The 25,094-nt window shown below is 61.5% G+C and overlaps 2 protein-coding genes across 10 annotated transcripts in view; one reads left to right on the top strand and one right to left on the bottom strand.

The window, feature by feature from the left end:
* Nucleotides 1–3,670, top strand: part of TMEM104 (transmembrane protein 104) — a 59,513-nt gene extending 55,843 nt beyond the window's left edge. For both annotated transcript variants that reach the window (XM_067716694.1, XM_067716693.1), the window contains exon 10: nucleotides 891–3,670. In XM_067716694.1, coding sequence (XP_067572795.1) covers nucleotides 891–1,651 — 761 coding nt within the window. In that variant the 3' untranslated portion in view covers nucleotides 1,652–3,670. The remainder of the gene's footprint in view (nucleotides 1–890) is intronic.
* Nucleotides 3,671–7,296: 3,626 nt separating this feature from the next.
* GRIN2C (glutamate ionotropic receptor NMDA type subunit 2C) lies at nucleotides 7,297–25,071 on the bottom strand. 8 transcript variants are annotated; one of them, XM_067716866.1, is made up of 13 exons: nucleotides 24,917–25,071; nucleotides 19,306–19,719; nucleotides 16,439–17,037; nucleotides 16,021–16,135; nucleotides 14,714–14,925; nucleotides 14,392–14,557; nucleotides 13,895–14,048; nucleotides 12,226–12,351; nucleotides 11,679–11,908; nucleotides 11,134–11,294; nucleotides 10,446–10,633; nucleotides 9,261–9,493; nucleotides 7,297–8,808 (listed from the first exon to the last, which is right to left on the bottom strand). In XM_067716866.1, the coding sequence occupies exons 1-13, from the start codon at nucleotides 24,977–24,979 to the stop codon at nucleotides 7,708–7,710; spliced, it is 3,762 nt and encodes a 1,253-aa protein (XP_067572967.1). In that variant the 5' UTR covers nucleotides 24,980–25,071; the 3' UTR covers nucleotides 7,297–7,707. The 8 variants fall into 8 exon arrangements, 7 of the variants coding, with proteins under 7 accessions (XP_067572967.1, XP_067572965.1, XP_067572966.1 ...); XM_067716864.1 differs by lacking the exon at nucleotides 24,917–25,071 and adding an exon at nucleotides 24,709–24,879; XM_067716865.1 differs by lacking the exon at nucleotides 24,917–25,071 and adding an exon at nucleotides 24,709–24,878 and having other exon boundaries at nucleotides 14,392–14,554.
* Between the last annotated feature and the right edge of the window lie 23 nt (nucleotides 25,072–25,094).

Here is a 25,094-nt window from a genome sequence, read left to right as displayed (position 1 = left end):
ATGTCTGTCTGCTGGGAGCAGCGGCTGGGAAGCCCGGCTCTGGGCATGAGACCCACAGGAGGGCCGCTGTAAGAGGTGCAGCCGGCCTGGAGCTCTCTTTGCTCTGAACAGATAGATCGTGGGTCCCCTACCGCTTCTGCAGCAAAGCCAGCTCAGAGTTACTCCCTGTACTTCTGTGCCTCCTACCTGTGCCACCAGGCCCAGGAGAACAGAGCCACATGCCCTTGGCCTCCAGCCTTGGACTCAGCTCCCACGATCCTTGAGCTTTGGTGCCATTTCTTCCCTCGAGTGAGCCCAGGTACCTTCCTTCCCGGTGTTGGCCCCTGGGTGCCTGCCTCCGCTCAGGGCTGCCCGCACTCTTCACTGCCGCCCCTTAGCTGTCCCTGGCAGATGCCCTGGCCCAGGAGGACACCTCCTCCCAAGTGCTCCGTGCCTCCGCCCCTGCTCCTCAGACACACATTCTTGAAACCAAAGGAGAGTCAGGAAGCTGGCAGGAAGCCCCCCAACCCCCAGACCCCTGGGGCCGGGAAGGGAGCCGGGAAGCGCCTGGCCAGGAGCCTGCGCTCCTCTGAGAAGACAGCAGGGTGTCACTGCCCATCTCCCCGTGCAGCCCCCATCATGCCCGGCCCTCACCCCCAGACACCTTCCCTCACCTGCTGGCGTGGGGCGTGCACGGCATGTCCCCAGCAGCAGCAGCCACTGCTGACCTGCCCCAGAGTGTGACCCTCACGGCCACAGGAATTTAACCCTTAGAACCCATCCACAGACTCTAGCAGAACCCGCAGGTTCTCTTCATGGGGCTCGGGTCCCTCGGCAGGCGCCCCCAGACCAGAGGCTGGCCCAGGTAGGGCTGCCCCTCCTTCCCTGGCTCACTCCCGTCCTGTTTCCAGCTTTCGCCATCATGATCGTGCTGGCCCTGGTGCGCATCGCGCATGGGCGTGGGGAGGGGCGCCCGCCGCTGGCCGACTTCTCCGGCGTCCGGAACCTGTTCGGCGTGTGCATCTACTCCTTCATGAGCCAGCACTCCCTGCCGTCCCTCATCACCCCCATCTCCTCCAAGCGCCACCTCACACGCCTGGTCTTCCTGGACTACGTGCTGATCCTGGCTTTCTACGGCCTTCTCTCCTTCACCGCCATCTTCTGCTTCCGCGGTGACAGCCTCCTGGACATGTACACCCTCAACTTTGCGCGCTGCGACGTCGTGGGCCTGGCCGCCGTGCGCTTCTTCCTGGGCCTCTTCCCCGTCTTCACCATCAGCACCAACTTCCCCATCATCGCCGTGACCCTGCGCAACAACTGGAAGACGCTTTTCCACCGAGAGGGGGGCACATACCCCTGGGTGGTGGACCACGTGGTGTTCCCCACCATCACCCTGCTGCCCCCTGTGCTGGTGGCCTTCTGCACACACGACCTGGAGTCCCTGGTGGGCATCACGGGGGCCTACGCGGGCACGGGCATCCAGTGCGTCATCCCCGCCTTCTTGGTGTACCTCTGCCGCAAGGACGCCCAGCTGGCCTTCGGCTACGGGGCCGTCAACAAGCACGGGTCCCCTTTCCGCCGCACCTTCTGGGTGGGCTTTGTGCTGCTCTGGGCTTTCTCCTGCTTCTTCTTTGTCACCGCCAACATCGTCCTCAGCGAGACTAAGCTCTGATGGCAGGACAAGCCTGGTGACGAGAGGGGTGGGGCCCCCCCGCCCTCCCCGCTGGCAGAGCCAAGGGCTAGTTGCCTCCCAGGTGTCCGTGGGGCAGGCAAGGCCCGGGCTCTTGGAGGGTACCCTCCACGCCTCCAGCTGGGGGGCTCCCCCACCCAGGATTCCGCACAGTCTGCACCTCGCCTCACTTGCCGGGGTCACCCTCCTCCAGGTCCTCCTGCTGGGGCTGCCCCCAGCCAGCCGAGTCCCACAACCGGGCACACGGCTGCTCCTAGATTCTAGGACTGGTTACTGGGATAGAGCCCTCTGCTTTCACACACTCCACCACCAGGGCGGGCTCTTCCCCCGGAAGGGTGGAGACGCAGTGCTGGCACTGCCACTATTTATGCCAGACACGTGTCCCCCCCACCCCTTACCCCGCTCTCCCAGTCCCTCCCGCATCCTTGTCTGGGAAATCTCCATTAGGGCAACCCCAGGCCCTACCCCTCCTCTCCACTGGGCCTGGCAGCGCTCACCTTCCCACCGGGCCTGGAGGTGCCGAGTGCCTCTCCTAGGGGAGTGCCTGGCCAGCTGACAACAAGGACCATAAGTGCTACTTGGCACCAGGGTCCCCAGACCAGAGCTGGGAGGGCCCTGCTGTGGGCGCCAGCTCCTGTCCTGGGCTTCGGAGCCCATGATGACTCCGGAGCAGCGGGTGGGAGCAGCCTTTCCGCACGGGCACAGCAGCCCACGCACGGGGTTTAAAGCCCAGAGCTCTCGACCCCTGAAAGGGAGCCTCGGGCTTCCTGCGCGGGGGGCGGGGGGGAGCAGCGTACAAGGGCCACCAGAGGGGAGCTACCCCCAGCTGTCACCACAGTGGCCTGGGAGCACCCCGGGCATGGAGCCCGTAGTTCCCACCCTGTGAGAGAGGTCGGGCCTGCCCCCCAGCACATGGAGCAGAAGCTCTTACCTTACAGAAAAAACCCTTAGAACCCATACACAGACTCTAGCAAAACCCTAACCATCTACATTTCCTTCTGAGTAAAGCGCAGCTGCGGGAGCGCCCGGCCCTGCCCCCGCTCCAGCACTAACGGCGGCTCCCTTTGGAGCCGAGCTGTGCGCGCTCAGCGTCCACGCTCTCCATGTCCCTTGGGCGCTGTGGGGTGAGACGGGGCCCCGGCCACCATTCCCATGGAAGGAGAGCCAGGTTCCCGGGCACGTCACCGGCTCCACGTGCTCCCCTCCCCCCCAACAATCGTGCATGCACCTGCTGGGCCACCTTCCTCGGAGACACATGCGACCCTAAAGAACTCTGCATTTTCAATGTGCCTTCTCCTGCGTCAGGGCCTGGAGGCTCCTCCTGACCCTCCCTCGTGTGGCCCCGGCCCTGGGCCTAAGCCCACTTGTCCTGGAGCCCACAGCAGCTGGGCCAGGAGCAGCCTCTGGGGTGGGGTCTCGGCCCTTCCCCCTCCCTCCGCTGATTTCAGTGCCTTGCTCCGCTCTCCAGGGAACCCCTTGCAGCCTCCCCCCTGCATCTCACCGTCATCGAACTTTGGACAGAGCGAGGACGCCAGGTCTCCTGGGGCCCACGGTGGTCTCAGGGCAGGGGGACATGGGATTTGCAAGAACACGGGGAGTCCGCAGGCAGCCCCAGCCCTCCCCTATGGCCCCCTGGCAGCCCCGGCCTGTGAGAGTCCCGTGTCATAATCGGCCGCGATCTGCTGTCTCTCTTTTGCCGCACATCTTCAGTTCTCACAGCTCATCCGGCGTATTGTTATTTTTCCACCCTCGTGAAAGAAGGACGCGTCTTCCGCATTTGCCATCGTGGCTGCTTCCCAGGAGGCCTTGCGGGGTGGGCGGGGCTGGGGCCTCCACGAGGCTCCGCCCCCCGTGGCACGGATCCCCGTGGCACGGACCCCCGCCCGAAGCTGCCGGAATGTTTGCTGAAAATTAAAACATCTGTACTTACCCTTCTGTAATTACATTCCCTCTTGCTTAAGGACAAAGCAAATTAAATCATCCCGCCGCCTCAGGTTCCAATCCAAATTTTGGACAGAAATTTACTAGCGTGGTAAAGCCAGTTTGATTTATGGGGCAGTATGGGGCCACACAGCAGTGGAGCCGGATGGCTGCATTCCCCTCCACCTCCGAGCTGGGCAACCACAGTCCTGGAGGGAATTGGCCGGAGGTGACCACGTCACTGGGTTCCTTTGCTCCTTGGTGTTTGCCTGCTGTCTGTCGTGCTAGAGGTCAGATGGGGTCAGCTTCCTCTCTACTGCTGATGGCCTGAGGGAGGGGGCGCGGGGACCCTGACAGCTAGACGTTCCCAGGTGAGGCTTGTTCACCTTGCCCATGCAGCACATTCGCCTGTGAGTTTTTACATCAGCTTGTGGAGGTGGGCCAGTTGGGTCATGGTTTCCGTTCTACCGATGGGCCCTGTGATCTATGGTGGGGAAGCCAGAAGAGGATGCCAGCCCAACCTGGCCCAGTTACAAGTGTTGCTGTGGAGGAGAACATAAACTCAGCAGGCTCCACCCGACGCCATTCACCCGCACTGACCCAGACTGGCCCCGAGGGCAGGCCAGTTCAAGGTGGGAGGCAGCCTTCTCTGTCTCGTTCCCTGCCGAGGCACTGGAGCCTCGTGCCATCGCGCCAGCGGCTCCTGGCTGTTCCCTCACCTGAGGCCAGAGAGATGACTGCGGGCTTATGGATGGGACAGATGGCGGGTGACAGGCCGGGAGGCACTGCCGAGTGGTGGGAGGTGGGCAGCGGGCACCTCGCCAGGCCCTCAGACACACACCTGTTCCCGCCAGATGGGGGCCAGGAGCGGCCTCAGCAATGGGAAGAGGCTACAGTCAGAGTGGGGGTGGGGCAGGGGCTGCCCCTACCTCATGGGGAACCAGCCCAGGGGAAGAGCCTGGTTGTGTGTGACACTGAGCCAGCGAAGGCTGAGGCCGTGCCTGTCTAGGGACCGGATCCCTGATCAGGGCTGACACCCGGCTCTTGCGCAACCAGCATCCAGAGCTGCACGAGGGAGCTTCACGATCCCTTCTCCCCGGGGCCTGGGGCTCACGGTGTCGATTGGAGAAAGGGGAAAGTGACATCTACTAGTGCCTGGTGTATGCGGGCACAGTGCTGGGCAGTTTCCACGTGGACCTTGGTGGCATAACTCGCGGGTTAAGAGCGTAGACCGAGAAGTCGGACTTGCCACTTGCAGGCAGCAAACCCCGTGCTCTCTCCTCCTGTCCTTTGTAACATGGGGAGGATAGCACCTGCATCACTGACCTGTATGGGGCTAAAGTCCTGAGTACCTGACACAGAAGTGTTCAATAAAGCTCTCAGGTACTGATGCCCAGCTCCCTTGTCCCTTGCCAGCCATACTGCACGTGTACCACATACCTCTAGACTGGTTGAAGACCCCTGGTTTGGGTCCTCACGCACCTAACCGGTTTCATAGCCTCCTGATGAGTCAAGTGGCTTCTTCTTAGCAACTGCCTGCCACAGTTCAGAAGTGGGAAATGGACTTGAATTCTTTAGGGCTTTGGGGAGGGGGTGGTCTCTGGTTCCCCAACATGCCCAGGAAACTGAAGGACAGCCTTCCTCCGTCACAGAGCCAGACTCAGGCCAGGCTGGGGAGTTTTGGAGCCAAGACTGAAGCTCAAGTATTGTAAGTGAGGGCATCGTGCCCCCTCCCCACACACGGGTGGTGTGGACCATGAACTCAGTAAAGACAGAGGAAGAAACACAGCGATGGCAGCAGTAGGAGGGAACGGGGAAAGACAGTAGGAATTTCTACTGCTGAGATGTGACCAAAGGCCTCTCCCTGTGTCCCACAAAAAAAAACCCAGCATTTGGGTGTCTGGTGTCTGGGTTCAGCTGGCTGTGCTACACTGTCACGCCCTTGTGTGTGATGACTGAACATCTGTGGCTTCACTCTCCCACACAGCTGGCTCCCTCCTCCCCTGCCAGGCTTTCTGTCCTCCCCTTGATAATGCAGGACCCTTCCTCGGTCCTCCCGCAGAGGGGCAGGAAGCATCCTTCCTGCCCCCACTCCCCATGGGACTCACTTCTCCTCAGAATACATTCTTAGAGAAGGAGCAAGGCGGCCAGGAGCCCGGCCCCAGGAGCAGGATTGGCCCCTTGTCAGAGCCAGTCAGAAGCAGGCTCAGCTCCACATGTGGTTCTTAATTATCTTTCCAGTTCTTGGTTATTAATGATCTTGGAGAGCGAGCAGAGAGCAGCCTGGCCCTCGCAACTCCTCCAGGCGTCACCTGCTGCAGCCTTCCGCCCAGCGCTGCGCACAGACCCTGACCCAGGGAGCTCAGGTCCAGGGGCTGGTGGCCAGCGGTTAACCCTCTCACCTCCAGTGGCTGCAACCAAGGTCAAGCTCCCTTCCGCGGCACTGGCCTCTAGCACCCCCCTTAGACTCACACTCACAACCTGTTTTTGAGCGCCCCCCCCCCATCCTGGACCTGGATCCGTGAAAATCCATGGGGCAGAGAATGTGAAATTGACTATAATGGGCTGGGGGGGCACACATTCTTGCGGTTGTCAGGCCCTCCAGCCAGGAACGGAGGGGTATTGGCAATTTCCGCCACTCTACCATTTCAGCGGCTCTCACCCCTAAAACTAAACAAAAAAACTTCCAGTTTTCATGGCTCCAGCCCCAGCAGTAGAATATTTGGAGACTGGAGAGGGGACCCAGCCTGCTGGGAGCCAACAAGGAGCCATGTGGGTAAGGGCACTGGGCCGTGGCCGCACGTGGTACTGGCATCCAGCACTGCCCTCCCCAGCCCCCTCCCTACTACATGGAGTTAAGTTTCTGCCCTGCTTCACCCAAATTGCCGGGGACAACAAGGCCTTGGACTTCACAGGCTCACAGTTAGAAAAGGCTCTAACGGCACCAATTATGCTCACCGTGTTTGCGGAATGGATGGAAGGAGGGCTGGCTTGCTTTAGTCATTGTGGGGCTAAATGTAACCACAGAGGTGAAAGCACTGAAAATGGTATGCAAGAGCCATCTTTTTAGATGGTTCACAGCCAGTGACATGTGACAGAGGAAGGAGGTGGGGCTGAGAGCCCCAGAGGGAGGACAGAGAACTGAGATGTGGGACAGATTCTCTGACCTGGAGGTCTTTCCCTCCCAAGGCTGAGCCGTGCCTGACCCCGGAAGCCACCCATGCCAGGCTTCCAGAGCCAGCAGGCAGTCCGAGCCCTGCACAGCCACCGCGGGGCGAACACAGCTGGCCAGGGCCCAAGAGAGCCCAGCAGGTTCCCCACAACAGACCTCCCTGCGTTTCCACCATAACATTGTCAGGCTCCCATGGGGGCCCCTGGCGGGGCAGAACCCCCAGAGCCCCTAGCACGAGCCCTTCTTTTCAAGGAGATTGAAGGATGAGCTCCATCCATCACCACCAGAGCCCCCGTGCTGAGCACATTTGTCTCATTTGGCACCAGAGCGGGCGGGAGCTGGCACTGAATACCAAGTGGCTTCTGCTGCCTGGAGCCCTCTCTCAGCCTTGCCTCCCGGATACTCCACAAAGGGAGCTGCCCACCTGCTCTAGGCAGACACCCCATCTGGGATACTCCCATGATGCTCCTGTTGCCTACCAGCTCTGGTGTGCCCCCTCCAGGGATGCAGAATGAGGCAGCCAGGACCAGTGGGCTGTAAAAGGTTTGTTTAATGTCCCAGCACTCTGAGGAGAAGAAACTCCAGCCAGCTGGAGCCAGGAGCAGGACCACCCTGCCCCAACACCGAGCTCCAGCCTCCATGCTCCCACACCAAGCCCCCAGAAGCCACGACCAGGGACTGGCTCACAGCAGGGCAGGGAGACCCCACTGCTCCCTGTGACTCCAGGCCAGGTGGGAAGGGATTTGCATAAGAAGATAGCAAAAGCCCAGCCCACACCAGGACCTGAGGCTGCTGAGGTCGCTGAGCTGACCATGGAAGACATCATCTGTCACTGGGTTCCCATGGCCAGGATTTCATGGCAGAAGCCAGAAAAGCCTGAGCCCACCTACCCCCCAACGCTGGCAGTGCCAGGCAGAGAGTCCAGCTGAGCAGAATAGCTGACACGTCACACTTCCGATTCCAAGCTGGAGATCCGCCTCCAGTTGCACGGTCGGGGGAAGCCGTGCATCCCACAGGCCACCCTACTGACCTCTTCCAGCCCCCCAGTGTCCCTGTATTCTGTGCTCAGCCCCAGAGTCCTGCCCCTGTGCCCCGGAGGCCCCCAAGCCCCAGGAAGCCAGGGGCCGTGGCTGACACAGGGTGGGAGGTGAGGGCAGACAGCCCCCCAGCAAAGCGGCAGGTGGGCATGGGCGTGGAGGCAGGCGTGCTGTCCATGCGGCCAGGGGGGGGCTCCTGCCCACACCCGCTCCTGGCAGGCCTCCCGGTAGGACGGCAGCCGCATCGACTGCGCCTGCGTCCAGCGCCCGCAGGCCGGGCGGGCACACCGGGAGGGCTCCGAGCTGGGCCGGGCGAAGGCCTCGGTCACCGAGCTGGGCAGGGAAGCGTGGCGCGGGCGCGAACCTCGGGCCCAGGCCGCGCGCAGGAGAGCCTCCCGCCGGGCCAGCTGCTCCGGCCCGAGCAGCGGCAGGTCCTCGGGCTCGGGGGTCTCCGGGAAGAGCGGAAGGAAGGGGCACCCTGACCGGTCGGCTCGAGGGAAGGAGCTGTAGTGACAGCGCTCGGGCGACTGAGGGCGCTCCGGGAGCGCGCGCCGCTCGGAGGCCGAGAGGTGCCGCCCGCCGCGCCCGGTCAGCGACGGCCACCGCGCCTCCCAGGCCGGCCGGCCGGACACCTGGGAGACGTCGGGTAGGGAGGACCCGGGCGTCGGGGGGCGGCCCGGGGGCTGCGGGGCCCTACGCCCTAGCGCGGTGCGGCCCCCGCCCGGCGGCCCGCAGCCCGTGGGGCTCGGCTCGGGGGTCGGGCCGGGGGTGGGCGGCCGCGGACTGGGGCAGGCGGGCGGCGGGGGCGCACGGCGGCCGCCGCCCCAGCTCTCGATGGTGCGCGTGGCGCGGTCCAGGGAGCTGCTCACGCCCGCCGTGGTCACGATGTCGCGCGCCGCCTGCAGCATCTTGAGCACGCTGACCTGGGCCGAGCCGGCGGTGAGGTCCGGGCTGGGCGGCCGCGCGGGGCTGGCCAGGCTCTGCACCCCGCTAAAGCAGCTGTAGATGCCCTGGGCGGGAGGCAGGAGACCGACACGGCGTGAGCGGTGCCCACCCTTCCGGGACTGCCCCACGCCCCACGCCCCACGCCCAGGTGGGAAGCATCAGCCCAGGTGTCTCTAAGTCCCAGGAAGTAACTAACATTTGTTAAGCTCCTACTGTGTGCTGCTGGGAGAGCTTACAGTGGAGCTCTCCGAGGCACCAAGAGGGTAACTCCTTCTCCTAAAGTCACACAGCTTGTAAATGGCAGTGAGGACTCGAACCCCGGTCAGCCCGGCTCCAAAGTCCTGCCCTGCCTGCTGGAAAAGGGCTCTGCTTCTCACCTGCTGTGTGATGCTGGCAGGCCATGCCACCTCTCCAGACCTCAGTTTTTACATCTGTAAATGGGGCCATGGCCAGCTCTGACTTAGCTGGGTTGCTGCCCCTGGAGCTGGGGCCTGTCTAGGGTGGAGTGGGCACCCACCCTGCTGAAGGCCAGCAGGAAGTCCAGCCGGGACGCGTTGGGCACCGAGTGGCGCAGCTTCCGGTAGACCAGATGCTCCCAGGCGAAGACCAGCAGGGCCAGCCCCATGGCCACGAGCAGCATGTAGAAGACGCCGGCCATGTTATCGATGTCTAGCTTGCTGCTCATCACCTCGTTCTTCTCGTTCTGGCAGATCCCCGAGAGCCACACCGTCTCCAGCTTCTGGGTCTCCCCTGGTGGGGGCGAGGCACACCTGGCTCAGGAAGGACCCTTCCAGTGCTCACCCAAGCCTGGAGTGAGGAGGGGTCTGGGGCCAGGGTACCACCCCCCTGTAGGACCACACGGGGATCCAGCCCGGCAGGGGAGGATGGGGGGAGGGGGTGTCAATGAGCAGGAAGGAAGGAGAGCAGAGTGGGAGCTGGGGGGGGATGCCAGCCTCTGACATGCCCACCTCCCACAAGCCCACACTCCACATGCCCAGCAAAGGCTTGTCGACTGCATAAATTTTATCATTCATTTATTCATGAAACACTTATTGACCACCTACACGCCAGGCATGGAGCTGGGCCCACAGAGACAAAAGGCCTCGGCCCCCAAGGAGGCTGCAGGCACCTTCATGTTATCACTCGCATTATTCTACGGCACTGATGGAAAACCAGACAGTTCTTTATCTCATACGGTTGGGACTCTAAATTCAAAGCTCTCTCTGGGTGTTGGGGCAGCCCAGCCGGACCGCTCGCACATGTGAGCCCCCGGGGTACCAAGGCACACCTGGGTTCTGGCTCTGGGATTAGGCAGGCTGTTGGCACTACCCCAGGTCATCTCAAGATGGCAATGGAGGGGAGGGGTCTTGGGGAAAAGTAAAGGAGTTCAGATGCCCCCAACCTCCACCGTGTGGCCTGAGCTCCTTCCTGTCTTCCCATCCTGCAAGGGCTCCCCAGCTAGTTCCTGCTCCCTCCCGGCAAACCAACCCCTCCCCACGTCTCCATCCAGCTGCTCCTAATACCCGCCACCCAGCCACTGCACCCACCTCTCACCCCCAGAGACCTCTCTCCATGCCCGCGGGCCCTGGGCACTCAGAGGACAGTGGTGGAGATGTTGACCAGCCGTCGGGCAGCTGTCCCGACCACGGGCTCTGTGGCCCACCTGGGACCCACCCCAGCCCCCATCAGCGGCTGCACCCACCGTCCCCCAGGAACTGCAGGAGCGCCAGGTCTATGGCCCGCTTCCAGTGGGAGTCCTTCTGCATGGCGATGCCGTAGCCAGTGGTGGCAAAGACCTTGCCAGAGCCAATGGTGACCAGCTTGCAGCCCTCGTCCTTGCCCGCCATGTAGTTGAGGACAGCAGCGTCATAGATGAAGGCATCCAGCTTCCTGGGGACAGGCTGAGCCCTCAGGCCAGGGATCAAGTGGGGTTCAGGGCACCAAACCTGGGGCCTGACAGGGGTCTGGGCCACGTGGGCCCACTGACCACCACCCAGGAGGGATGGATGGGCAGAGCCTTCTCTAGTTGTCTGGGGTCCTGGTGCAGAGAAGCCCCCTCCCGCAGCTTCAGAACCCTACCTACCCTCCTCCTCAGAGAGGCCAGGGGACACTCTGCTTCCAGAGGACACACCCTCTCTGCCCTCCAGGCCCCTAAAGATCCTAAGAAGGCGACAACCAACACCTGAGGGCACGGCTGAACCTTGGTCAATACCACAGCTGCGTCTCTGGGCTCTGGTGGGCGTCCTCAAGCTGCACTCTGCCCCAGGGCCTCCTCACCCCGTCCCCGGGGGTCCTACATGGCAACCCAGTCTCACCGTCCCACCTTGGGTCTCTCGGGGAGACACGTGGGTAGAGACAGTCAGGGGGTGGGTGCAGGACTGCGGACCCACCCCATCTTGAGGCTGCTAAGCGCGTCCTCCACTGAGCGCTGGTTGAACTTGACCATGTGGGTGTGCATGTCGCGGTAGTTGCTGCGAATGTTCCGCTCCGTGCTGCCGTTGGGCACGGTGCCGAAGCGGAAGGGCGGGTACTGATCCTGAGGCCGCTGGAACTGCGCGCAGAGGGCAGCGCCATTCATAACCCCTCCTCCGACCCTCCAGCCGACCCGGCCCCGACCCCATCCCCCCAGTCTGGACTTGAATAGCGAGCGCAGCATGGTCTTAGGGACTGTCCAGCCCACGCCTGTGTTTTACAAACGGGGAAACTGAGGCCGGGACAGGGAGAGACTTACTCAAGGCCACTTAGTCAGTGGACCTGAGCCGTCTCTCCCTGTCCCCGTCCCCAGCCCCCTCCTCCCCAGGCTCCCCCCCTTCTGCCTGCTCCCGCCTCCAGTTCAAATTCCACTGATTCCAACTGTCCTGTGTCCCACCCAAGGCCTGCCCCTGGCTGCGGCATCCCCCCCACCCTCCAACAGCACCCTCTGGGGCTCCAGAACCTTCTTGTCACTGAGGCCAGACACAGTGTCGATGTACTGCTCCTGAATCATGAAGGCGGCCAGGTTGGCGGTGTAGCTGGCGAGGAAGATGACGGCGAAGAAAGCCCAGACCAGGACCATGATCTTGCTGGTGGTGCCCCGGGGGTTCTCGATGGGCACCGAGTTGTTGAAGACCAGTGCCCAGAGAAGCCACACAGACTTGCCGATGGTGAAGGACGGGCCCCCAGACTCTGGGGGTGAAAGGGGGGACACTGGTGCTCCTCTTGCCCGGCACAGAGGGGGTCAGGTTCAACCCACCCAACTCCACGGCTCCCGTCTCTGCTCTGTCCTGGGTGGAGACCCCATCCCTGGCTGACCCCACCCCAGGGCACATCAACTCACCTTGCTTCTCTCTCTCTCTCATGTATCTGATTGGCCCCCTGCATATTGTCGGAAGGTCAGGGACCTCCCCCATGGGGCATTCTCTGAAGGGCCCCTCTGGCCCTGAGCCCACCCCTCCTGGGAGTGCCAGCCCTGCCCCTGCCCCCGGGCCCAGGTGGGAGCTGACTCTTGCCGCTGGTGAGGTTCTGGTTGTAGCTGACGGGGCTGAAGTACTCGAACATGAAGACGGTTATGGCCACCACGGTGAGGCACATGACAAACATCATTACCCACACAGCAGGGCTGTAGGGCTCTGGGGACAGAGGCAGGAGGTTCAGAGGAGGCGGCGCTGTGTCTCCCCCCAACAGCTCAGGCGTTCTGGGTGCAGACAGGTGGGTCCATGTGGTCATATCAGCCCCGTGGACTGAGCTCAGGGGTCTCTGACTCTCAGAGCAGTGGAGCCCCAGGAGAGACGCCATCCCCCAGGGAGGTCAGGCTCCCCAGCATTCTTGGTCTCTCCCCTCCATCTGCCCTGGGCCAGGGTCCCATCACCCATCACCCACCCTAGGAAACCTCCCTTTGATTCCACATCTCCCCTGGCTCTCATTCTCCCTCTTCCCCCCACTTCCTTTCACAAAAGAGGGCCAGCACCCCATGCTCTTTCCCTTTCCCCTCCCATCCCCCCGCCCCTGCCTGCAACCTCTTCCACCCCTCAGCCCCTGAGGGTGGCCCCTCAAAGCCACAGGAGCAATCTCAGGGAACTCCCTCTGCTTTCCTCCTCTCCTTCCTCGCCACCAGCACCGCTGCCCACGCTCCTGGGTCTGGAACTCCACCCCCGCCACACACACACCCCGGGCCCAGCGTGGGTGAGCTGCTTGGAATCAGAGCTCTGAAGCCAAGCCTTACCCCTCATCCTACTGACACAGAAACCGAGGCCTGAGGGGCTGGGGAGACCGACCTGAGGTTTCTGACAAAATCACTTCAGTCTCCCTGAGTGAGAAGTCATTACTACCCAAATCATTTGCTCCTTCGATACAATGCCCATCCTATGAAGTGGAGTTTGTTGCCTTCCCTGTGGCTGAGGAACCCTGCTCAGAGAGGTTCAGTGACTTGCCCAAGGTCACACAGCAGGAAGAGGCAGACCTGGGATTCTCTCTTCTGCTCCTGGTCGAGAGGCTCAGCTGTCCTCAGGGCTCTTTGAACCATCCCACACTGCAAGTCCCACCTGAACTTCTGACTAGGCGCTCTGGGCAGGCCAGGACTATGGCCAGATCCCAGCACCTGGCACAGGACCCGGCACAAGGGAGCTGCCCAAGAAATGCTGAATTTCTAATCAAGTCAGAAACTAGCCCGGCTTCCCGTGCTCTGGGTTGGCTCCTCCAACCCCCCCATGAATCTTCTCCCTTTGTCCCAACGGCCCAGCCCAGGAGTTCCCTGGCGGTCCAGTGGTTGGGACTCTGCGCTTTCACCGCTGAGGGTGCGGGTTCAATCCCTGCTCAGGGAACTAAGATCCCGCAAGCCACGAGGCCAAAAAATGAAACAAAAACCAATGTCGCAGCCCACGAGGCACCTCCTGAAGGCAGCCTGCCTCGCTGGTTGTCCTGTCCTTCACAATGGTGCCACCTTTTACCCCGCTCTCCCCATCCCCCGCCCTTACCGAGCACCCAGGCTCAGGACTGAACCTGGACGTCACCTCTTCCCTCTCCGTTCTACCCACCTATTATAGCTCAGGCCTCTGGCTAACCTCCAAGGACCCAAGGCTGCAGTGCTGCTCTCTGAGGGTGCACCCCAAGCTCCCCATCTCCACCCACGCTCCACACGTCCACTGCACTATCCCTGCCCACCCCGAGCCGCACCCAGGAAGGCCGAGGGGGAGACGGTGCCGTTGCTGCGAGCCACCATCACACTGATGCCCGTCTCCACGAAGGGCACAGAGAAGTCCACGATCTCGGAGCGCTCCTCATTGATGGTGAGGGAGCCAATGGCCATGTCTGCCCGCTTGTAGTACACCTGGGGGTCAGGCCCGGATCAGAGGAGGGGCTCCCGCAGGCTGGAGGACTCCCCCACTCCTCTCCCAGCCCCGCATCCAGCACCCACCAGCTGAGTCAGTTGTTCCCACTTGGGTCCTCAGAGCTCCACTTTCAGTACTGACCCGAGGGGTCATCATTGGTGCCAGCACAGTGCCCCTGCCAGTTCGGAGACCCTTAGGAGCTGGGCCTGGGTCCCACCCTGACTGATCCCCAGACCAGGAGGAAACACCTAAGGAATATCCGGGGGTGGCTGACGGATGGATGGGGCCCAGGGCAGCAGGCGGGCAGGTGGGCGGGCTCAGGTGGCCTGGGGGCGGGCCTACCTCCCCGATCATGCCGTTCCACACGCCGCGCACCCTCTTGCCATGCTTGCCGTTGGTCACCAGGTACAGGTCGTAGGAGAACTTGACCACCTTGGCCAGCTTCTTGAGGATGTCGATGCAGAAGCCCTTACAGCAAAGCTTGGTGTAGGGGGCCGTGTCACCACTGCTGCCACCAAGAGACCAGCAGGGGTCAGAGCCAGCGGCTCCTCCCAGCCTGGCTGGTGGACGCCCACCCCTATACCCAAGCATAAGGCACACACAACGCCCGCCGTCGCACGGCGGCACACGGCTCACACCGGGCCTCCCGGGTGTTCTCGCGGACCTGAAGGTGTGGTTGCCATGCCGGCGGCAGGGCACAGTGTTGGGCACGCAGCCGCCTGTGCCAGGGTCGGGGCTCTCCACGATGACAAAGGGTCGCTCTTCCAGCGTGGCCACCGTCAGGTGCCGGCTGTCCACCACGGGCTGCAGGGAAGCACTGTAGCGAGGCCACACCGGGTACTTCATGTGGAGGACACCATGGTCCCAGCGCCCCACCTGCAGAGGATGACCGGCCTCAGCCCGGGACCCTCAGCCCCACTAAGCCCACGCTATAGGTGGGGCCTCTGGGCGAGGCCTGCAGGACCAAGAATCCTCCCACCACACCTAAGGTCACTCGGGGCAGGACGAAGCAGGGCCTGGGGCGGGAGCACCTGGAGAACAGGAGAGTCGGGGCAAGGGGCTGGCCAAGGAGAGGGCTCCCTGCAGCCTCCCCGGCTTCTGGTCCCCCACTTTCCAGTCCAGCCTCCACACTGCTGCTGGCTCACGGCCTCTTCCTAAAGCCCAGACCTGAGCCTGTCACACCGCACTCATTCCCCCAAGCTTCACATAAAGTCCTTAGCCCAGCACTCAAGACCCTTCACAGGTCCAATTTATCTCCATCACCCTACCCTTCTTCCCCAGTCCCCACACCTCCAAACGCATCACTTAAAAATGCTCCAGGGGAATTCCCTGGCAGTCCAGTGGTTAAGACTCGGCACCTTCACTGCCATGGGCCCTGGTTCAATCCCTGGTCAGGGAACTAAGATCCCACAAGCTGCGTGGCATGGCAAAAACCAAAACCAAAACCAAAATAAAACAAAAAAACTCTAAACCCTCCTTCCCCTCAGTCTATACCAGGCTACTATCCCTTCCCGATGGGCTCCTACTCAACCATCCATAGCCCAGCCCAAATATCCCAACTTCTGTGAAGCCTTCCCCAGTTTCCTCCTTTGAAGGCAGAACTAATTTCTGCCCCTCCTCTCTATTCCCATAGTGCTTTGCAAACATTGTTTCTTAAGCACTGACCACCCCAAATTCTAGTTGTTTACATGTCCGTCTAGCCAGCATAGCTGTGGGTTACTCCTTCAGGGGCAGGACTGTGTAATAAGAGTGCTTGATAAGTTCTATAGTGAAGGGTGTTGTGGGAGCCCCGAGCAGGGCTGCCTCAGACCCCCGGGAGACCTGGAAGGCTTCTCAGTGGAAATGTTTCAGCTGAGACCTGAAGGATGAGGGGCTGGATGAGGGACAGAAGGGACTCTGCTCAGCTGTGGGACAAGAGGGGGGGATAAAATGAAAGGACACCGAGGGCCCCTGGGCTCACCCCCTTCTCACCATCTCCCAGAGGCGGTGCCGGTTGAGGGCGATCACCACCATGGTGGGCTGGACCAGGTACCCACCAGGACTGAAGGAGAAGTCCCGGCCCTCCCAGGTGACATTCAGTAGGTGCCTGCGAGGGGGGAGAAGCCAGGGTCCTCTTAGCCCTGACCAGGACCAGCTGTGCCCTCCCCCACCTTCTGCCTCATCACCGCCACCAACAGGTAGCATTTGTGTAATTATTGTTCTGTTTCCCTGTGTTGACCCCCGAGATCCTCACCACACCCTCACACCCTGCTCTTTTCTCAGATGAAGAAACAATGGCCCAGAGAAGTGAGGTCACTTGGCCCCAGGCACACACCTAGTGGGAGGTGTGATCAGTGAGCCCAAACTCATGGCCACTCGTGGCCATCCTATGCCCTGGGCAGGTGCCCACCTGTAGAAGGCCTTCCGGGCAGGGCTGACAGGCCCAGGGTGGCCGCGGCACTCCCCAGCCGGGGCGGGCAGGGTGCCGTGCTGGCGCCGGTAGCCGTGGGCGCCGAGGGCCAGGATGGCCACGCCGTCGCGGACTTTCTGGCGCAGGCTGAGGCGCCAGCTCTCGGTGACGACGCTGATGAGGCCCACGGGGAAGGCGGCGGGGGGCGCGTCGGTGCTGCCTAGCGCCAGGTTGGGCACCAGCCACACGTGACCGGGCCCCACCAGGCCGGCCTGGGCCGCCTCGGCAAAGAGCACCTCGGCCTCCTCGCGCGAGCAGTAGGCCACCAGCACCGGGGCGTCGATCTGGCGCAGCAGGCGCTGGGTGTGGGCGCGCGTCCCGCCGGGGCCCAGCTCCAGCGTGAGCACGTCCAGCAGCCGCCAGCCCACGTAGTTGGCGTCGGCGACGGCGCGCACGCTCTTGAGGAAGAGCGTGTGGCCCGGGTGCAGGCTGGTGATCACGGCGAACGCGCTCCAGTCGTACTCCTCCAGCACCTTGAACAGCACCTGCAGCTGCTGCTCCAGGGACACGCCCAGCTGCAGGAAGGCGGAGCCCGGCTCCTAGGGGGAGGGGTGGGGCCTGAGCGGGGGGTGGGGCGAGCCGAGTCCCGCCCCGCCCCAACTTCCACTCCCTCCGTCAACTCCCACACACCCTTGCGTCGGAAGGTGCTGAGTGTCCCGGGAGCCCTAGTCTCGCGATAACCTCCTTCCCGCCCGCGCGCCCCGCACGTGGTTCCCAGCCCCTGCCGCCCATTAGAATGCCCTGGAGAGATTTTTTTAAATATTCGTGCCTGACCAAGGCTGGACCGCAAACCAGCAGAAGCGTCAGCTGGGAGCTTGTAGGAAATGCAGATTCTCGGGCTCAGTGCTCACCTGCTGGATCAGAATCCCTGAGGATGGCGCCCGGGAATCTGTATTTCAACAAGCTCTTTAGGTGACTCTTGAGCCCGCTAGTCCAGACCAACTGAATGGGAATCTTAGACATGGTACACTGGGTGTCTGTATTTTTCTAAAGCACTGTGTGGGTGGAGAACCACTGTGCTGAGAGCTAATGTCAGGCCCACAGGTAACTGGGAAAGCACCATCCTCTATGCAGCCCTGGGGATGAGAATGTTCTTCCTCTCTACTGCCTCTGCCACCACAAACGCCCAGGACACTGCAAGATCGAGCCTGGGCTAGCGCAAGCCTCTCCTAGCTGTGGGTTCCCTGCTGCCACTGCAGCCCCTCCAAGATTTCACCACACTGCGACTGTCCCAATCTTTTAAAAAAGCAACTCCGAGAAAACTCTACAGGACAAGTAACCCAGTTCCTTCAACAAACAAATTTGCAAGGAAAAAAGAGAGAGATGGAGGAGGAGCCTTGAGAGGGAAGACTCGTAAGTCATCCCAGCCAATCGCCACGTGGGAACCTAATTTGGTTCCTGATTCAAGTCAACAGACATAAAAATAAACATTTATGAGACAACGCGGAAGATTTGAACACTGCCTGGATTCTTTATGATGTTAAGGAATTTTTATTATTTTTTAGATGTGATGATGTATGGTGGTTTTATTATTTTGTAAAGTCCTATCATCTAGAGATGTGTATTGAAGTATTTATGGATGGAATAAATATTGTGTCTGGGCCTTGCTTCAAAATAAAACAGAAGAGAAGTGGGTGGGGGTAAGGCTGAGGCACGGTTGGCCTGGGGTGGATAGGGGATACATGGGGTCATTATACTCTTCTACTTTTATGTATGCTCAAAATTCCCCATAGGGCTTCCCTGGTGGCGCAGTGGTTGAGAGTCCGCCTGCCGATGCAGGGGACGCGGGTTCGTGTCCCGGTCTGGGAGGATCCCACATGCCGCAGAGTGGCTGGGCCCATGAGCCATGGCTGCTGAGCCTGCGCGTCCGGAGCCTGCGCTCCGCAACGGGAGAGGCCACAACAGTGAGAGGCCCGCGTACAGCAAAAAACAAAACAAAACAAAAAAATTCCGCATAATAAAAATATAATCATAAAAGAAAGGCAAATCAGATCAGTCTTCCCTCAACACCTTCTTCAGCTCCTCACTTACTTAGAGTAAAACCCAAGTGTCCTCCCGTGTGGCTGGGACCTCGCCTCCCTCTCCAGGCTCCTCTCTGTTCCTCAGAAACTCTGTGCTTCTTCTCACCTCTGGGTGTTCACACCACCTGCTCCCTCCGCCTGGAACACTCTCCCCCAGTCCACCCCACACACACACCTTGTCACCCCCCCTCATCCTCCAGGTCCCGGCTTAGGTGTCATTTCTTAGGAGACCTTCTCTGATCAACCCCAGACCCAGAAGGGGTCCCACTGGACTCCCTCGGGGCATCCTGTGTTTTTCCTTCAGGACTAGGACCCCAGCTGTGATTGCTGGTGAATGTGTGTTTAGCGCTTTCTCCCCACAGGACAGCAAGGGCATGACCTGCCCTTGGATGTTCTCCACTGCAGGCCAGCTACATCAGATCCCACACCCAGCCTGGCCCTGCACCTCTGGGTCTGGAGCCTGACCACGGAAGGCCAGAAAACCAGGGAGAAGGTGGGCGAGCGCTGCCCCAGAACCAGAGGTGGGTTAGGTACCTGCCCATCCCTCATCCAAACACAAGTGTGAAAGCAGCTCAGAAAGCTTATCTTCTAGAACACAGGCGCATCATTCCCACAGCCTTCTCCTCCCTCACCCAGGCCTCCCTCCGCCCTCACCCCCTTGCTGGGCCCACCCAATCCCAGGTTCCCAGGACCTAAGTGTCTCCCTGGCCCAGACTCAGCCCCTCTCCCCCAGCCCCAGCCGGCTCCAGGCTCATGGGATGTAGGGACATGACTTTGAATGGGCACCTTGGGGGTGAGGACCACAGCAGAGCCCCCACTGATGCTGAGGATAGGCACGTGGGTCTGGAAGGAGATGAAGTCGAGGATCTGGGCCACGGCCTCGGTGTCCACGTTGTCCTCAAAGACGATGCCGTGGACTCGGGCAGTGCCCAGGAGCCCGCAGATCTGGGTGAGAAGGCTGCTGGGGTTGGTGTTGTTGACACCCACGGTGAGTGGCTGGATCTCCAGGGGCAGGTCCAGGAAGCTCTGGGGGGTGAGGCGGATACGGGCCTGGGCCTCCAGTGGCCCCGAGCTGCCAAACACCACGGCCACCGTCACAGCCTGCTCGCCCTGCCCCGGGCCCAGCCCTGCCCAGGCACCGAGGAGTGAGGTGAGTAGCAGGACCGGCCCCAGGGCCCCACCCATGTCCACTGGAGGGTCCTGCGGAGAGACCACGATAGGCACAGGGAGGGGACAGAGGCACGGAGAGAAAAGATGAATGACAGAGAGGAGGCAAAGGCCAGAGTCAGAGGGACACACACCCAGAGGATGAAAGAGAAGAGGGAGAAACCTCCCTCCACAAAGAGAGGCAGAGAGAGGGGGAGACAGACAGACACAGAGAGACAAAGAGAAAGAGACAGAGAAGTTAGCTGAGCGTCCAAGCGCAGCCCAGAGGGCAGGACCCGGGAAGAACGTGACCAGAATAGGTGCTCACTACTTCCATTCTACTGTTGAACATCAGGCTTGGCTAGAAAGGCCAGACCTTTGGAAACTCATCCATCTGGGTTCTGCCCCAGGAAGGTTCACAGCAAATGCTAATCTGGTGGGACTTCCCTGGTGGCGCAGTGCTTGGGAGTCTGCCTGCCAATGCAGGGGACACAGGTTCAAGCCCTGGTCAGGGAAGATCCCACATGCCGCAGAGCAACTAAGCCCGTGCACCACAACTACTGAGCCTGCGCTCTAGAGCCTGTGAGCCACAACTTCTGAGCCCACGTGCCACAACTACTGAAGCCCATGCGCCTAGAGCCTGTGCTCCGCAACAAGAGAAGCCACCGCAATGAGAAGCCCGCGCACTGCAACAAAGAGTAGCCCCCGCTCACCACAACTAGAGAAAGCCCGGGTGCAGCAACAAAGACCCAATTCAGCCAAAAATAAATAAATAAATTTATTTTTTTAAAAAATGCTAACCTGGTACCAAGTGCATGGATATGAGTCAGAGAGACCTGAGTTCAAGTCCCAGTTCTGCCACTTACTAACTGTGTGATCTTGGGGAAGTTGCTTAGTCTCTCTGAGCCATGATTTCTTGCCTGCAGTAATCACAGGACCTACTTCACAGCAGTGGGAGGGCTACCCACTGTTATCAGTATCCTCATCCTATAGGTGACAGCCCCACAGCCAGGTAAAGGAAGGCAGCTCTTGTAACACACACACACACACACACACACACACACACACACCCCTTCTCCATCCTAAACTGAATCTAACATCCTCAAGGGCCCTGCTCTTCATAATCCTACTTGGCACAAAGTCCCCTCCTCCTGGGCACTGGATATCCCTACTCTACCCTCTGTGGCCTCAATTAGTAGCAGCTCTTCCACAGCAGGAGTGTGTCACCACTGATTCGTTCAGGGCTCGGGGTATCTCACACATGACCTGCCACCCTAGGCCATCACTGGTGTGAGGGATTTTTTAACCTACCCCAAGGGCCTGACGTGTATCCCTGCGAAACAAACATCATTGCTCTTGGACAAACAGCCACACCGGTGAGTGGTGCCCACGGATACAGCTCTCCCTCCCAGCCGGCCATCGGCCACAGCTTTGCCACCCTCTCCATCTCCATGACATCCCCAGTGAAACTTCTGAACAGGGGAGAGCCAAATGGTGACCAGGCTGGGCTTGGTTTCATTTCAAAATGAGAAGACAGGATTTGGGGCAGGGGAGGGCACACTGTGCTCATTTTTGTGCCCTTGAAATCTCCCCCCGTGTATGGTTTCCCAGTACACTGACTTAGAACATCAGCCTGGAGGCGTGTGATTCTAGGGTGGGAACCTAAGCGTGCCGTGCCCACCATTACCTCCAATGAGGGATTTCAAATCACACCTGCAAAGAGCACTGTCGGGCTCATTTCTTCCTTTGCAATTCCTCTCTGTGCTCATCTCTGCCCACCTCTGTAGGTTCCCCATCCTCTGGGAAGCCCGAAGCTTCCCCCACTTATGCCTCCCAGCTCTGAGCTCTAGAACCGCGCCGTCAAATACGGCAGCCACCAGTCACGTATGACTACTGGGCACTTAAATGTGGCTTGTCCAACCTGAGGTATGCTGTGAAGTGTAATATGCACGCTGGAGAGTGAAGACTTTGTATTACAAAAAGAAAATCTCTCACTAATATTTTTATATGGATTACACGTTGAAGAAATATTTTAGCTACATTGAGTTAAACAATATAGTGTTAGAATTCATTTCACTTTTCTTTTTCCTTTTTCTAATGTGCCTACGTGTGGCTCTCATTTTGTTTCTTTTGGACCACGTGACTCTAGATGAAGGACCCAGGTCCTCCCTCAGCTCTGAGGGGGGACTGCCCCTAGAAACTCTCTGTGCTGGGAAGGTGTCCTACAGGACTGGAGATGAGGAGGGATTGCCGAATGCTCCTGGAGGGAGGGGCCCCAATCAGGCCAGTCTCTGAGCTTCAAACAGCAATGGGCAGATCCAGGCTCCAGAGTCCCAGCACCACGAGGCATCCAGCCTCCCCCGCAAGGCAGGAGGTCATCCCCGAGCCCTGGCCTCGTCCAATTTCCCACTTGCCTCCCCCTGGCCTCCCACCTCTCCGCCTCCCATCCACCCACCCCCGCCTGCCCCACTGGCCTGAAACAGTCCTCTGGCCACTGCACCCCTCCTCTAAGAGCACAGCTGCTCCCTGGTGCCCACAAATGAAGTCCAGACACCTGGGTCCCATGGACAGAGCCCCACGCACCCCAACTGTCCTCCCCTCCGTGCACCCCACACTCCCTCCGGTCTGGTGGCCAGACAGCTCCTGCTGTCATCATCTCCAGGCCTTTGCTCTGCTGTTCCCTCAGGTTACAATGTCCTCTTCCCACTGCCTCTCTCTTGTCTACAGGACAAATTCCAGAATTTTCAGAGCCCCACCTAAATCCCTCTCCCACAGAGCACCTGCCTTAGTGCCTGGCGGCTCTGGAAACACGGGTGAGAAGACAGAGGGTCTGGGTCTGGCTGTAAGCCAGCTGCCCTTCTCCCCCGCCCCCAGCACCCCCCCCCCAGGTTGGGGAGCTCCTGGCTATGCCTCTGCGATGTCTCCCTCATCATTTTGCCCCCTGTTGCAGGAATTTGCCCACTCCATGCTGCCCCTGCCCCATACTGGACTGCGGTCTTAAGGACCTCTGCCCACCCACTTGCCGTCCGCACCTTTCACAAACGTGCTGTTAATATTTGATGAACTCCCGGACCCCCCAAAAGCCCGGCGGAGAGTGGCAATGGTGACACTTCCGGGACACTCAGCATCACCTTGAACGGCCTGAGCACCTCCACGAGCTTAGGGCTCTTCTCTTCCCCCTGCTCCCCCAATCCCAGGCAGGCTCCCGCACACGGACGTGCACGCGCACTCACACCCCAGACATCTGATGGCCGCCCACCAACCGCGCTGTTTCCCGGGCGCCCAGGGACCCCGGCTGCGCGGCTCCTCTGGATCCACTGCCCTCCGAGTGAGCGGCCTCAGCTTTGCCGTCGGGTTTCCCTCCCTCCATTTTGCAGAGCTAAGACCTGAACCCAGGCGCCAGGGGAGAAGACCACCCCTCCACCTTGCCCCCACTGGCGCGGTCACCGAGGTCTCCCTCCTCCAAGACGAACCCGCCCCCCCCCCCAGCTGATTCCTCCCGGAACCCCCGGGGGAATCTCTTACACTCGGGCTGTGAAGTTCTGGGTATTTTTAGGCCAGCGATAAATAATTCATAGGGAACGTGGCATCGGGCTCCCCCCGCGGGAGGAGGGGGCGCGAGCGGCGAGGGCCACCGTCACCCGCGGCTCAAGGACACTCGCGATGCGGCGGCAGCAGCGGCGGCAACTCCGGGCGCGGGGACCCGCGCCACGCCTCCTGGCGGCCAAACTGGGCACCACGCACTCCGCGCCCCCCGCCTCACTGCCACCCTCTGAGGGGGTCCCAGCTCCCAGGTCCCCATCCCCACTGCCCCAAGCTGGGTCGCCACCCCAAGCCCCGCGGGTGGGGGGCGCCGAGTTCGCCTGGCAGGCGGGGCTGTAGGCGGGTACCAGCCCAGCCCTGCCCTAGCGAGAACCCAGGAGTCCGGTTCCCGACCTACCCAGTCCCCTTCACGCTCCTCTTCGAATTCCTAACGGGGTTTAGGAGCAGGTTGGAAACGGACTGGCGCAGCCAGAAACTAGACGGGCTCTGAGACTGAGCAGACGAGCTCCCGCCGCCCAAGTTCCTTTCCTCAGTTTCTCCATAGCCCGGGTCGGATCGAGCCGGGGCAGTGCCACTGTCAGAGGACTGGGGACTGGGCCCCAAGTCCCGACGGGTGAGCAGTAGGACAAGTGGGGTGAGCCTCAGGGCCCCGCGGGAATTCCCCCTTCGCTCACCCAGCAGGACCTTGGGATGGGTCGTGGGACGTACCCTTGGCGATTTTCTGGCCACTGGGTGCTTTTGCCTTCGTTTGGACCTCGTCCTGCCCACCTAGGCCTGGCACGAACCGCCTTCTGCCGCAGGAGGCTCAGTGGCTCCCCTTCCCCGCCGTCGGGGATCCTGGTCGAAGCCCCGGGGGACCAGAGCAACACGTTGGTGGGGCAGCCAGGGCCCAGCGCACCCAGGCTCTCGGCTCTCCCAGGTCCTCTTCGCCCACCCTTCCTTTCCCCTCCTCGGAGCCTGGGTCCGCCGGGCGCGGGTCCAGCATTTGGGAAGAGCCCACCACCCGGTGAAGACCACGCTGATTTCCTGAGGTCAGAGGAGGGAGCGCTCTACCGAAGGAAGAGCTGGGAGGGGAGGACCTGGGGGACTTACAGCCGGTGAAGGGGCGGGAGTGTGAAGGCAGATGCGCGCGGTAGGTGCTCAGCAGACCTCCGGGAGCAGGGGGCCGGGCTCCTGGAGCCACCGACAGCCCCCTTTCGTCCTCTCTGCTCCGTGCCCTCTCCAGCCCCCTCCGCTCTGGCCGAACCCAGCCACGGCCCCAGCTCCCAGCCCCGCTCCCCAGCCCCGCTCCCCAGCCCCCGCCCGGCTTCCAGCAGCAACAGTTGTGGGGCCCGCAGCCTAGACTCCCACGTCCCCACACCGCACCCTCCCCTGCGGTGCCGCGGTGCCGGGCGAAAGACCTGGAGGGCTCGGCGACCCAGGAGACGAACGTCTTGGGCGCCTCGCCCGCGCCCTTCCCTCGCGCCCGCCGCGCGCCTGTCACCTCGGCCTCTTCCTCACCTCTTCTCCGCCCGCCCGGGTCCAAACCCCAGGCCCGGTCCCCGAGGGTCCCGGTCCCCCGGCGCCCCCTTCCTGGGGTTCCCTGCGTCCACCAGACTCTCCCCGGTGCCGCGCCATCTGTCTCCGCTGTCCTTGCCCGCGCGGCGCCTGAGCCCAGCCCCAAGTTGGCGGCGAAGTTGGCGCCCCCGGCCCGGCGCCCGCCACTCACCGGGGGGAAGGGGCGCTGCGCCCGCGCCCAGAGCCCGCGCCGGCCGCCTCCCGCGCGCTGCATGTCCCCGCGCCTCGGTTCAGCGCGCTGGCGCGTGCTGTCCTAGCCCGGCGGGCGCCTGAGCTAGGGCGCCGCGGGGCCGGTGCCCGTGGCGCGGCCTGGCGCGCTGGACCGGGCC

Source organism: Pseudorca crassidens, chromosome 19, assembly GCF_039906515.1.
Source record: "Pseudorca crassidens isolate mPseCra1 chromosome 19, mPseCra1.hap1, whole genome shotgun sequence".
Lineage (NCBI taxonomy): Eukaryota > Metazoa > Chordata > Mammalia > Artiodactyla > Delphinidae > Pseudorca > Pseudorca crassidens.
This window is presented reverse-complemented; position numbering and strand designations above follow the sequence as displayed.